Genomic DNA, 13,457 nt, shown 5'->3' on the forward strand with positions numbered 1-13,457 from the left:
CATTTGATTAAATAAACACAGATGTCAGTTTTATTCCAAGCATAACTCTTTACTGATTACAAAAATCAGACCTTACCTGAATGTGAACTCAATGGAGAAATAATACACAGCTGCAGTGATGGATACAGTGTTAATTTATCAGAGAATAGATATTTAATTTACAGCTACATGTTTGAAGTCAGTATATAAAAAGCTACAGGTAGAAGTAACAAATCTGCATGATACTTCAGTGAGAGGTCTACAAAACTGGTGGTTTTAGTAGTATATGCAACGTACACGATGAATTGGAATTTCTTTCATATCTTCCCTATGATCCCGGGCATAGTCCCACAGATAATAATCAAGAAGAACTGCATTTATTTTCTCTCTCATGTTTTGTCCCTTCTTCTTATAGAGTTCCAGAAGTTGATCACAAATCAATCCACAACACCAAATAGAACAACCTCGGATCTCTACTTCCTGTACATCTCCAGACTGGAACATTACTCCTATAGAACACAGAGATCTCTAATGTTCAGTGGAACAGGAATCACAGAATATAAAACACTTTCCCTTTAAGATACATATAGTTAAATATACCCCAGAGTTTCACATTTAAAATAGTGCACTATAAATAAAGGAAATTCAGCCTGTGTGTTTTCTAGGAGTTTTGTTTCGCTATTTATATGTCTGAGTTGCTGTGTTGATAAACTCCCATACATTGAGAAGTATGTCCTATATATTTTAGTTATTTCTAAAATACAACAGACGGAGGCTGTGGCTGAGGGAAGGGCTGATCTACAGGCAAATAAAGATACTATAGTTCTATCCAAAAAACTGGAATGCTGCAGACAGGTGCAATGCAAACTGCATACATTTATTAATATACCTGATACTGCAATTCTAGTCCTTATCTTTTTCTGACAAGAAACTGACAATTATGTATCCACCTCTGCATACAGAATCAGAATATATAACCCCAACACTAGAATAAGACCATAAGACTCTTAAGCTCCTGATTTCCAAAAAGCCAACGAACAAATCCTATGTTCCATATAATTCCTCACTTTTTATATCATCAATGGAAAAATATAAGACATGCACATTATGTTTTGCATGTAGATGCTGCAATTTTTTCCACTTTCACCATTGAAGATAATTCTGAAGACAAACAATGTATAGCCAAATGTAATATCTAGACTGTATATATATTTTAGATGAGTTAATCTACTCCTAAATAGCTAACTAACTGAAGAGAAGGCTCTTTTAATATAAAAAGGATTTAGCAGCTAAAACGGAGTCATCCTGAAAATAAAAGATTGTGTCTTGTGTCCTGAACCATTATTAGATGAGACTACAGTTCATTCTATTATTTTGATGTCTTTACCTCTCTCCAGTGCCGCAAGAGGGAACTGTAGCTTTTAGTTTGTATTTGATGCTGCCAGTCAATAGTGAAAGCTTTGTGAACACTGAAACCAGGGATACTGCAGGAGAGCAACATTGGGTACATGTACAAAGTGCAATGCATTGTATTCAGTTTTTCAATAAGAGGATTTTGTTTGCTCTGGAAGACTTGCCAAAGGGAAGAAAAACAAAAGGTTAAAAGACTGGGAGCTGCTTTTAAATAATGATTGGTGTCATTAAGGAGGCAGAAGATGGTAGATCTAATAAATGAACTATTGTTTATAGTGTCATGATACTGGATTTACCCTACTGCCAGGCAGCATTGTTTCATCAGAGAGATTAAATTAACAGCCAAAATTAGCCAAAAGCACAAGGAGAAGTGGTTAAGCCAAAAACAGGCTACAGGTTTCAATGAGAAAAGTGAAACAAGCAAATGACAAATCTGAAGACAAATTCCACTTCTACTATTATAGACTAACAGATGTATTGGATCATAAGCTTTCGTGGGCAAAGACAAAAGCTTCCCCCCCCCCCCCACAAAAGCTTATGCTCCAATACATCTGTTAGTTTATAAGGTGCTACAGGACTCCTCGTCTCCTTTTGTAGATCCAGACTAACACTACCCCTCCGATATTTGACTTCTACTATTAGTTGTTTTACAGTTAATATGCACAGGAAAATGGAAACAAACATCAATAAATAGAACCCTGCAAATCTGCAGATGTGGATATCTGTGGATCATGTCTGCAGATACAAATTGTGTCTGCATAGGTCTCTATCAATTTTAAAGGAACATAATATGGAATCTGCATTTGTTGGATACAAGTATGTTTTGTCAGTACATGTGTCAGATAGGGATGTTACATTTTGATTAACCAGCTAATCAAGTAGTCGATGGAATCTCCTACACAATTAGTTGATAAGGGGTAGGGTGGGGCGGGGCTCTCGCTATCCTGGCTGTGCCTTTGTCTTTTAAATGTAGTAAGAGCTGCCCGCGGCTCTTACTACATTTAAAAGGCAGAAGCAGAGGCATAGTGGGAACCCAGGGTGAGCAGGGACTCAAGCAGTTCCCATTCACCCCAGGTTCTGTGCTGTGCTGCCTTTGAAATGTAGCAAGAGCTATGGGGCTCTTGCTATATTTCAAAGGCAGAAGCATAGTAATTGGATTGGCACAAGTTTATTTCAAAATAGGCTATTTTGAAATTAGGTGTTGTCTAAACAGCACCAAATTTAGAAATAAAGTACTATTTCGAGACATCCCTTAACCTTCATGGAATGAGGGTTACTGTGATGGCAAAATAGCGCACGTGTTATTTAAAAAAATATTTTGAAATAATGGGTGGCTTGTGAAGACGCAGGGTAGCTATTTCGGGATACCTATGATATCCCAAAATAATTTTGATGTGTAGACATACCATCACAAAATACCTTTCTGTTTCTATATTACAGACAGTCCCCGGGTTACGTACAAGATAGGGACTGTAGGTTTGTTCTTAAGTTGAATTTGTATGTAAGTCGGAACTGGTACATATTGTAGGGGAAACTCCAGCCAAACATTTCTCCAGAGCTCAGTTTTATTCTCCCACACCTCACTTCCCTCAGTCCTTTATTCTCAAGCTGAGGTGTCTGCTGAGAAAAGCCGCTACGCATCTCCCTGGTCTGCTGGGGGAGGCGCTAGCTTCGCGTCTCCCTGGTCTGCTGCGGGGAAGCAGCTAGTGTGGGGTTGCCTCACCCCGTTTGTAAGTAGGGATCCGATGTAAGTCGGATCCATGTAACCCGGGGACTGCCTGTACTGTTCTTTTCAGAGACAGTAACTGTTAGCACTCCCCACCATTTTGTTTTTTCAAGTTCAGGGAGAAGGTAGGTACAACTATTAGAAACTCACTAAGAGTATTTTCTACACTGAAATTAAAATCCTGTAGCTGGTTCGTGTCAGCTGACTCAGATTCAGAGTTTAGGCTAAGGGTCTGTTTAATTATATATAGACTTTCAAACTTAAGCTGGAGCTCCAAACTAGACTCCAACCTGAGCTTGAATGTCTACACCACAATTAAACAGCCCTGTAGCCAGTGCCATGTGAGACAGAATCAGCTGGCATAGGCCAGCTGCAGATTTCTAACTAATATAGACACAAAGTGAAAGCTACAACCTTACTGAAAATAGTACTAGAACCCTACTAAAGCTCAGTGTTGAAGTGTTTACATCCTTTTTAATTCAGCCCTAGTAGTGTTTAATCCACATACATTTACAGTTTACTATTTATATAAAACAAAAAGGATGACAGAGGCCCTCTCATCCCAGATTTTTAGAGCATGTACTTCCTCTCCAGTGTTCCCTGTAAGCTGAGTGCTTGGGCAGTCCAAGTTGATTAGTAGAGCAGCAAAAGCTAGGTTTGTGTTTCTTCTGGCGGTGCATGTTAGCACATGACTCAATGCACATAAAAATTATTCCACATGTAGATGGAAAGGAACAGAGGGAACACTGTTTCCCATGCTTTTGCCTTAACTGGATGATAAATCTACATACCAGAAGGAAAAGAAATGCATCCCATACCTCTTTCATAGAGGTGAATCATCTTTAAATTAAATTAAATTAATGGAGATTGCCTAACTCCTAGAACTGGAAGGGACCTTGAAAGGTCATCGAGTCCAGTCCCCTGCCTTCACAGCAGAACCAAGTACCATCCCTGACAAATTTTTGCCCCAAATGCCTAAATGGCCTCCATGAGGATTGAACTCACAACCCTGGGTTTAAGCAGGCCAATGCTCAAACCACTGAGCTATCCCTCTCCCTCTACACTACAAAATGAATATTCAGGAACACTGATGCAATAAAAGACTTGCAAACCTGCATGGAGTTTCCTCATCAGTTCATCAGAGTATCTCATTGCTCCCAGGTGAACAAGGACTTGAGGTATACGATAGTCAGCAAATATAGTCAGACTAGAAATGTCACCGAAGCAGCCATCTCCTTTCCCTTCCAATACACTCCACGTATCAGCCACTAGAATTTGTGCCCGTTTATAAAAAGACACCTTTTTGCCCTGACAGACAAGAACACAATTGGTTAGGAACCTGAGATATGTAGGCACTCAGAAACTTTCTTTTGCTAAAGGATAGTCATTATTATGCTTACTCAACTAAGGATGTTAAGAATATGGTATCCAATTATATATTCAAATAAAAACATAGAACCAACTGCAATTTTTTTTGCATATAAAAAGAAATACATTTGAATTTACTTAAGTGGAACTAAGATATCAGGTTATTGAGTAAGATTGGTGTATTATGCATGGGAATCAATGTGATGTCAGGTTATAAGCTGAATTGGTTTATTGACTATGAGTTACACTAGTTGGAGCCCAGTTATTACAAAGTTTGTTTCAGGAGCCTAGTCTCATCCAAGATTTTATCAGAAAGAAAGCAACATGGGGAGCATCTCGCTAGATCAAACCATTTGTACATCGAGTTCAACATTTTGCCTTTAATACTGATCAAACAATAGTCCAGTGAAGATAACACTTCTTAACGTTCACTCCATACATCTTGCCAGTTACACAGGGAGTAGAAAGGAAAATTCATTTCAGAAACTATATTATAATCTGAAGCTTAACATTTGCTTAATTGTGAAAATGCTTTTAATTTAGGCCTCAATCCTGTAAAGACTTATGCATGTGCTTCATTTAATGCACTGTGTGTAGTCCCATTGATCTCAAAGTGTCAAGTTAAAATATGCACCTTGGGGTTCTAGCTCTTATAACTATAAATATTTTTATCTATCATTAAAAAACCCAAGATCTGATTAAATTACAGCTACAAAATGGCTATTATAGACAACTTACAAAGGAGATGGGACTTTCATTACATATCTGGATACTTCCACCCCATCACATTCCCTTCCCTCAAATTGTCACAATTCACAATGGAGAGCAAAACAATTACTTTTTCTAAAAAAGCACTTTAAATTACTCCAGAGAATAGAGCATGTGTTCCCAAACTGGGAGGCATGAAGAAATTCCAGGGGGGGCAGGGGGGGCCAGATGAATTGTGCATTGGTATGGACCAGAAATAGCTACACAACTTGATATCCAACTGCCACTGGAACCCTCAAGTTGATCTCAACACCTTAACTCCCACTGCTGTCACACATGGCCCCCATCCATTGCTGCAATACCGCAACGCCGCTCACCTTCCCCTTTGCCTCTTTGCCCAGGAAGCTGGTGCTCCCCCACTCCTCCCCTTGCCCTGGCTAGCCCAATGTAGTGGCCAGCCTCTTGCACATTCCCCTGCCCACATCCCTAATCCCCTACCCTGAGCTCTTCCTTTTATCCAGCATTGCTCAGGTCTATATGTGCTAGTTATTAAATAATATCCTGCATAAATAATAATTCCAACTCATCAGTTTCCCATATACAAAACATCTTATTTCTCAGTAGGAAACCATACAAAGAAATAAAATCATGTCACCTAATCAAGGCCAGCTATGGAAAAATCAACTATCAGTTATAAATACCATTTTGTAGTTTACTGGCCTGTTCCCTCTTTGCATGTTGTCAGTATGCTTTAGGTTCCAGTTAAGGTGTTCAAAAAAGGTATCTTGAAAGTCTGCACCTCTTATCATTGATGCTTATGAAAGTTTTCTTCACATGTAATGTGATAGCAGAGTGCTCGTATAGACATGACTAAACACAACAGTTCACTGGCTCTGACTCCCAGGACAGAACATGCTAGTGCAGATCAGTTCCAGTATAGACAGGAGATACCAACAAATGAAGCAAAAATAACCTGACCCAAATTTCCTGTATGGCAGTCCTTTTATAAGACTTCGATTCAATCTATTTCATTGTGCTCCATCCCTATAGAGATAATCTACTGAGCAGAAGCATAACATTATGGGTTAATTCTATTGCATAGTCATCCATGCAACAACACCTCAAATCAGCAGGGGTCATGAGTGAAGATCCTAAGCTACTGTAAATTGTTATACTCTATTAAAGTAAACATTTCTTCAGTGGTTGCTGAAACCCTTAAAATAGGGAGAAGACGACAAGGGAAAAAAATCCTGTAAGTTCAGCTAAAAGGAAAAATAAAGTTAGTGGAATCAGAATATACACTTTCAGGCACTGGAATAATCTCTTCTGGTGTTTTTATATAGATCCTAGTACAATGGGACCCTCATTGTACCTGTGACTTTCTAGAACAGTGGTCCCCAACCTTTTCAGGTTATCGGGCGCCAGGGGGCGTGGCCGTTCACCTGCCGGGCGCCAGGGGGCAGGGACACTTGCCCGCCCGGGGGCGGCCCCCCGCAGCCGCATGCCCGGGGGCGGGGCCCCCCCCATAGCCACACGCCCGGGGCCGGCACTCCCCCCCGTAAGCGCCGTGCGCCCGGGGCCGGCGTTCCCCCCATAAGCGCCGCGCGCCCGGGGGCAGGGCAAAGGCTGGGGCCGGGGCCAGGGCACGCACGGCGCCCCCGGGGGCGGGGCCAAGGCCGGCGCCGGAGCTGGCAAGGGCACGTGCAGTGCCCCCGGGGTCGGGGCCAAGGCCGGGGCCGGGGCCGGGGCCGGGGCCAGGGCCAGGGCACGCGCGGCGCACCCGGGTTGGGGACCGCGGCTCCGTGGGTGCATGTAAAGAGCCCGGCGGGCACCGGGTTGGGGACCACGGTTCTAGAATACAAATCTATCCTGAGAGAGGTTGTCTGTCTGTTTCTTCAAGAACTCCTCCTAAACGGTAAGGGCTAGGATCACCAAATTCAGTATACAGGCAGTCCCCGGGTTACGTACAAGATAGGGACTGTAGGTTTGTTCTTAAGTTGAATTTGTATGTAAGTCGGAACTGGCTTCCAGATTCAGCCGCTGCTGAAACTGACCAGCGGCTGACTACAGGAAGCCCGAGGCAGAGTTGCTCTGCCCTGGGCTGCCTGGAATCAGCCGCTGATCAGTTTCAACAGCAGCTGAATCTGGATGCCTAGGACAGAGCAGCTGGGGCGCTGCTGGTAGGTCCCCGCAGGGGCGGCGCTGTGGGGACCAACCGGGCAGCACCCCAGCTGCTCTGCCCCAGGTGTCCCCAAGTCAGCCACTGCTGAAACTGATCAGCGGCTGATTCCAGGAAGCCCGGGGCAGAGCAACTCTGCCTCGGGCTTCCTGTAGTCAGCCGCTGATCAGTTTAAGCAGCGGCTGACTTGGGGACACCTGGGGAAGAGCAGCAGGGGTGCTGCCTGGTTGGTCCAGTAGCGCTGAGGAGCGGCGCTGCAGGACCAACCCAGCAGCCCCAGCTGCTCTACCCCAGGCGAGAAAAGCATGGTCTGCTGGGGGGCGCACTAGCTGCGCCCCCCAGCAGCCCAGGGAAACCCGGACGGCGGGACCGCAGAGATGCGCCGCGGTCCCACCGGCATCCTCCCCAGCTTTGCTCCATGTCTCCCTGGTCTGCTGGGGGGGGTCTCCAGGAAGACAAGGAGCAAAGCCGCGGAGGGGCTCAGGCAGCGGGGCAGCCCAGGCGCTTCTGGGCTGTCCCGCTGCTGGCTTCCCCTGAGGCTTTGCAAAGCCGCGGAGGGGCTCGGGCAGCCGGGCAGCCCAGGCGCGCCTGGGCTGCCCAGCTGCCCGAGCCCCTCCGCGGCTTTGCTCTGCATCTTCCTGGTCTGCAGACCAGGGAGACACGGAGCAGCTTTTCTCGCCCCGGAGTACACAGGAGGCGGGACCGCGAGGTCCCGCAGTCCGTGTCCTCTGGGACGAGAAAAGCCCCGTTCGTAACTGCGTATCCGACATAAGTCGGATCCGCGTAAGTCGGTGACTGCCTGTACACCAAATTCAGTGTAAGCTACACATAACTTAAAAGTAAGGGTTGGATTTTGCCAGGAAAATGGAATGTGCCTGGAATGGGATTCTTCTTTTCTATATGGATTTATGAGAAGCAGAGAGACAATCACCAGGCAGACCCCGTCCCTATCCAGGACTGCCCAAGCCTCTCATCCCCCAGGCTCTCTTTAGGGAGGTAGGGTGAGGGTGGGGGGAGGGGAGCTGTCCTTGTTGCTTTTCAAGTAGTGTGAAGACTTTTGTTAAGCAAGTGATAAAGTAATTCTTGAAATTTTATTAAAGATTAAATATTATTTTAAAAAACAGATTTGCTTTCCACTTCAGGCTATTTGCTTTTTAACTGAGACACATGTCAATAAAAATTGTATAGTCAGTTTCACTTTCAGGTTCTCAAGCACTACCACTGTTTGGATTGTAAAGATAGGGGAAAAATTTTTGAATTTCAATAGTAACAATAAGATTTCACAGCAATGTTTCTGTTATATTTTGATGTTATCAATGTGTATTTTCCCAAGATCTCAATTCTTGACAAAATTTGACCTATTGTCACTACAAAAAAAAAAAAAAAAAAAAAAAAAGAGAGAGACAGTTTTCATGGACAGCCTTACAATAATTTCAGCATATGCTCAATAGTAATTGAATTTTTTGAAATTCAAATTTCCCAAGCAGAACTAACTTACCTTAAATGTAGCCTCATCCCTGTAAGAAGGAAAATTCTCTACTACTACACGCAGTAACTTCTGAGCACTTTTCTCACTCATTTTAACGCAGGTGACGAAAGACCCTCCAAACTTCTCAAGCAGAATTGTCCCAGTTTCATTCAGAATACGGTGCCTCTCTTCAATCAAAGGCATAGGGACATCTGTATCGGAGCGAAATACATGTCTAACCTGCTCAAGTGTCATAGAGGCATAATATGTGGCACTCGTAATAGGTATTCCTTCAGAAAAGTAAAAATATAACCTTTTAGAACATCATATCATACAAGTATTTGCAAAATAATACACTTGTGATTGGACCAATCATATTACAGCTGTATACTAGAAAGTTTTGTTCACAAATTAAGATGAAGTGTCCAGTCAACTATTATGTTTGGTATTACATGGAAATAATGCTTGATATGTCTGTAGGCTCCTATAGATAATAGATCTCAATAGCTGGTCACCACTGTTCCTTTCTTCTCTCTCTTCTGTATTTTTCCCCCATTTCTACTAGTTTTCAATGCTTGATTTGAAGTTTAAGTAATATCTCATGCAAATATCAACATTGATTTTAATTCCCAGTCATTGAGAATGAACATAAAATATCTGTATAGCGTTCCCCTTTTTATATGCACTCTTTGTGGCTTCTTCCTAACAATGTTAGCAAGACCTATGCTGAGAATTTTTGGCAATACCTTCATCACTGGTCTAGCACTCTGTCAGTGACACCAACTGTGGAAGCATGAGCCTACACCAGGAACAGTGGTTCCTAGATCTGCTGGCGCTGCACTGGTGTTTGATTAACAGGAGAGAATTTTCTAATAGTCTCACTATGGACAAGATTTGTTAATCACAAGTATATAAAATTAAATTTAAAAATATGTACATGAAGTAACAGAAGTCACATATGCATATAACTATGTAGCTGTCAAAAGTATAGTTAATAGGAAAATATAACCCAAGAGACAGAAACTGCTTTACACATACATGACTAGTTTATTTTCTGTCAGAATGGATATTGTTTTAGTTCATCTTATATAAAACTTTAAGGGACTATCTAGGTATGCTGAGCTGTTCACCTCCATATATTTGTTGAAGGATCAGGGAGTGAATTTGAAACTGACTATGAGACAGTCTTGACTTTCCTCACCATAATGATAACTAGTATGCAGATTTTTAATTTAATAAACAACTTGGGCATATAGCAACCATGCTCCTCTATTACAATTCAGAAAAATTATGCACTAACCATCATCAAGTGCTCTGTTGATTGCAGCACAAAGAGACCAGTAACCGCTGTACATCTTGCCTCTGTACTTCACCAGACACTTACGGTCTTCATGTTCAGACCAAAAGGAAAAGTTAAGGGTATCTGCAAGAAACACCCAGTTCACTGCATCATCACTCACTGCTTGAGGGTTCAACTCGTGAAGAGCTTTCCATCCAGTCACGCTGAACTCTTTCGCTGAGACTTTGTCAAACAGAAACTCTGCAACTTTCCTTACTTGTACTTCTTCAATGAACACATCGCGGCTGTTCTCGGCTATGAGCTGGGCAGAGTCTTTAGGGGACAGGAACTCTTCCATGGCTCTCCGTCTAGGGATGGGGAAAGAAAAGCATCCACAGTCACTGTTTCTAACAGAGCGAACGGTGACCCAGGGGAGTCCTACACCTGCACATCCTTGGCTCCTGGAATCATTCTGGTCCCGCGGTCTGTTAGCCCCGCCCCCGGCTCATGGTTACCTACAGGCCTCCGCAGCATCTCGCTGCTCCAGACAGAGCGGAACGCCCGGGACCGCCGCCCTGAGCGGGCGCTGCTACAACGAAAAGGAGCGTCCCCTGCATGCCCTGGTTACCTGGGCACGTGCGCGGCCAGGCGCTTCGCAAGGCGGGCTCCACACGGCCAGCGTCCGAACAACCTCTCAGTACCAGACACAAATAGGAACAACCTCTCACTCGCAGCGCATGGCCCGCCCCTTCCTTCTCCCTTCCGGCCGTCACACCTTCAGTCGCCAATGAGAACTTGCCTTGTTTGCAGGCGTAAAAATACAACTTGCTCCTCTGGGGCCCGGTGAGCCTGCTAGCGAGTCCAGTTGCAGGCCCAGGCACAAGTAGCCAGAGCGATTTAAGGCACTGAGGGCTGCGGCCTGGCCTTTAGAGCCATTTCAAACTCTGCCTTTCAGACACTTTATGGAACTTCTGCCAAACTCTGACACACCAGGTGCAATGAAAAGAGAGGGCAGCTGCTGATTTGGGGGCAAAGGGGGGCTTGGGGATAAGAGAAAATACAGGGGAGGCAGAAAAACGCATTTTGATTGAACTATATTGTAGACGTAACAATCAGTTCGAAGTGATTTGAACAGAGAAAGGGCCGTGTTTCATTTGCAAGTTACATGCCTGTAATAGGCTTAATTTAAATGCCACCCAGCTGATTAGCATAGCACACCGGTTAGGTTTTGTTTTTATTGGCGTGGCACATAAACATTTTATTCTGCTGTTGGCTGGAAAAGAGCAAAGGTAACATTGACTCCCACTCATTGGTCCACCTGATTACAATGGCTCTTTCAGAACTCAGTAGTGTTAGTTTCTGGCTCATTTACTTTTTACATTAATACAGACCTTATATCAATAATATAAACAGCAGTCTGCATATGAAGCAACTAATATTAGCAGTGTCCCTCTCCCTAGACCAGAGGGGCAAACTAGACTAATGAATGGGCTGGCTGAGTAGCCCTCCATCACAGTGAGCCACAAGATTACCCTAAAACAGTCTCCCAGGAGATGGTAGTTTTGCCAAGTGCACTTGCATACCTAGAATTTCTGGTATACATGGATTGAACTGTAACAACTTTTTGGATGCAGAGCATGCACCAGGCTCTCAGAATGTTGTTTGCTGTAAGCAAGCATCTCACTTCATGTGCCCTTCCTGTGTGTGTCACTTTCGTAAAACTGTTAAGGGAAATATGCACATGAAAATCAAAATTTAGCACCCCTGCACATAGGCAACAAAACGTCTTGTAGACCACACAAAAAAACCTATAAGGCACCACCCTTGCCCACCTCCTCCCTAGAATTCAGCCACCTGCTTTTTTTGTACCATTGCTAGAGGTGTGGATTTAATTCAGCCGAGTAATTCCATATGAGAAGCTTACTTTTGAACTTCAACTTCATAATGGACTTTACATTCTACATGGTTTAATGTATTTGCCCCTTCCTAGGGCCAAACGTGGTTGAAGCAGGACAAATAAGTGGACCACTAATCGACCACTTGAACTTCCATTTTTCATTAACACCCCTCTCCCCCCCCCATCGCAGATACTATAGCCGCTCATGATTAGAGCAAAGAACAGAAGGAAAAAAAGGATCAAATGCATTTACTTTGAATTTAAACACATTTTAATAGTGGAGGATCTGCTACTAGCCATGTGCCAGAAGAAACTTCCACTGAAAGCTAAGAGCCCTATTCTGAAGCAGTAAAAAGCTGGAAGTTGTTATTCTTCTTTATTGCTGTTGAGGTGAACATGGTACAATTCCCTACCTCTCCTCCTCCCCCAAACCAGCAGAAAGTAAACTTTCTAAATAGCTATGGCTGCTTCAGATTGAAGAAGCTGACAATTTCCCATTTCTTTATAAACTGCTCTATCTTAAACAAAGAGCTAGTAAAACTGGAGTAAGAACACCTACACATAAGAACAAACATCCTAACACCTTTTGTCAGTATTACCAATAGCTGATTGGGATGGAGGCTGAAGTAGCAAAAAGAAGTATTTCAGTAATCAAAACATCAGTGGCTTAGATTTAAAAAAAAAAAAAAAACAAGATTTCACACTTACAAACTGGATTTATAATATGTAGCTATGGGTACAGTAGGTGAACTATTTTATCCATTTATTTTTATTTAGGAAGTGGAATTAAAATGTGTATAATGTCAATACAAATGTTAAGGTACATGAGACATCCAGCAATATTTTCTTTTTTTTGTATTTCTCACAAATGTTTCCTATGTAATCCAACATACAACAGGGAAACACTACAAGTGTTTCATATAAGCTAGTATACAATGAAAAACCAGGATATTTTTTTTTACAAGTTACAGAGTTAGATACTATCAAATTGCCAATTCTTTAAAAATTTCTACCTTATACAATTGAGATGTAAAAACAAGGAAAATTTATTTATTAGAAGTACACCAACTTTCATCTTTATTTTGATCAGCAAGGCTGTCAATGACAAGGCTTCAGGTGTAATCTACCATTGTAACTCATATCACAAAGTTTTGAAAGATTTTATTCACATAAAGTCAGTAATACAGACAAGTGTGCAGCAATCAAGTAAATAGGGGCAAACACTTGCAACAAACCCAAACCAAACACAACTTTTGCATATTTTGCAATTTATTCCCAAGCAGCAAAGCTTTGAATCATGTATTTTCACCAACACAAGTCTGTATCAGAAGCAGATGTACTTAACAGCAATTTTCAATTATAATTTTCTTGCAGGGGGCAAAAAAAGATCAGTTTTAGATATTACCTTCATGAATATCTAAAAAAAATGACCACCAAGTA

General features: G+C 42.6%; 1 protein-coding gene across 4 annotated transcripts; it reads right to left on the minus strand.

Moving 5' to 3' along the window:
• QNG1 (Q-nucleotide N-glycosylase 1) lies at nt 1–12,611 on the minus strand. Of its 4 annotated transcripts, none has more exons than XM_075931767.1 (5): nt 10,640–10,771; nt 10,142–10,488; nt 8,872–9,053; nt 4,231–4,426; nt 1–488 (listed from the first exon to the last, which is right to left on the minus strand). In XM_075931767.1, exons 1-5 carry the CDS (start codon nt 10,735–10,737, stop codon nt 256–258), a joined length of 1,056 nt encoding a protein of 351 aa, XP_075787882.1. In that variant the 5' UTR covers nt 10,738–10,771; the 3' UTR covers nt 1–255. The 4 variants fall into 4 exon arrangements, with proteins under 4 accessions (XP_075787882.1, XP_075787881.1, XP_075787883.1 ...); XM_075931766.1 differs by having other exon boundaries at nt 2–488; nt 8,872–9,131; nt 10,640–10,768; XM_075931768.1 differs by having other exon boundaries at nt 2–488; nt 8,872–9,131; nt 10,636–10,744.
• Between the last annotated feature and the right edge of the window lie 846 nt (nt 12,612–13,457).

Source organism: Pelodiscus sinensis, chromosome 6 (genome assembly GCF_049634645.1).
Source record: "Pelodiscus sinensis isolate JC-2024 chromosome 6, ASM4963464v1, whole genome shotgun sequence".
Lineage (NCBI taxonomy): Eukaryota > Metazoa > Chordata > Testudines > Trionychidae > Pelodiscus > Pelodiscus sinensis.

Coding starts and splice junctions, on each gene's coding strand:
- QNG1 (XM_075931766.1), bottom strand. CDS start 10,737: ATGCAGGGGACGCTCCTTTTCGTTGTAGCAGCGCCCGCTCAGGGCGGC. Junction 4,427..8,871: donor GGGATGAGGCTACATTTAAG/GTAAGTTAGTTC, acceptor CTTGTCTGTCAG/GGCAAAAAGGTGTCTTTTTA. Junction 489..4,230: donor GATGAGGAAACTCCATGCAG/GTTTGCAAGTCT, acceptor TGTGTTCTATAG/GAGTAATGTTCCAGTCTGGA.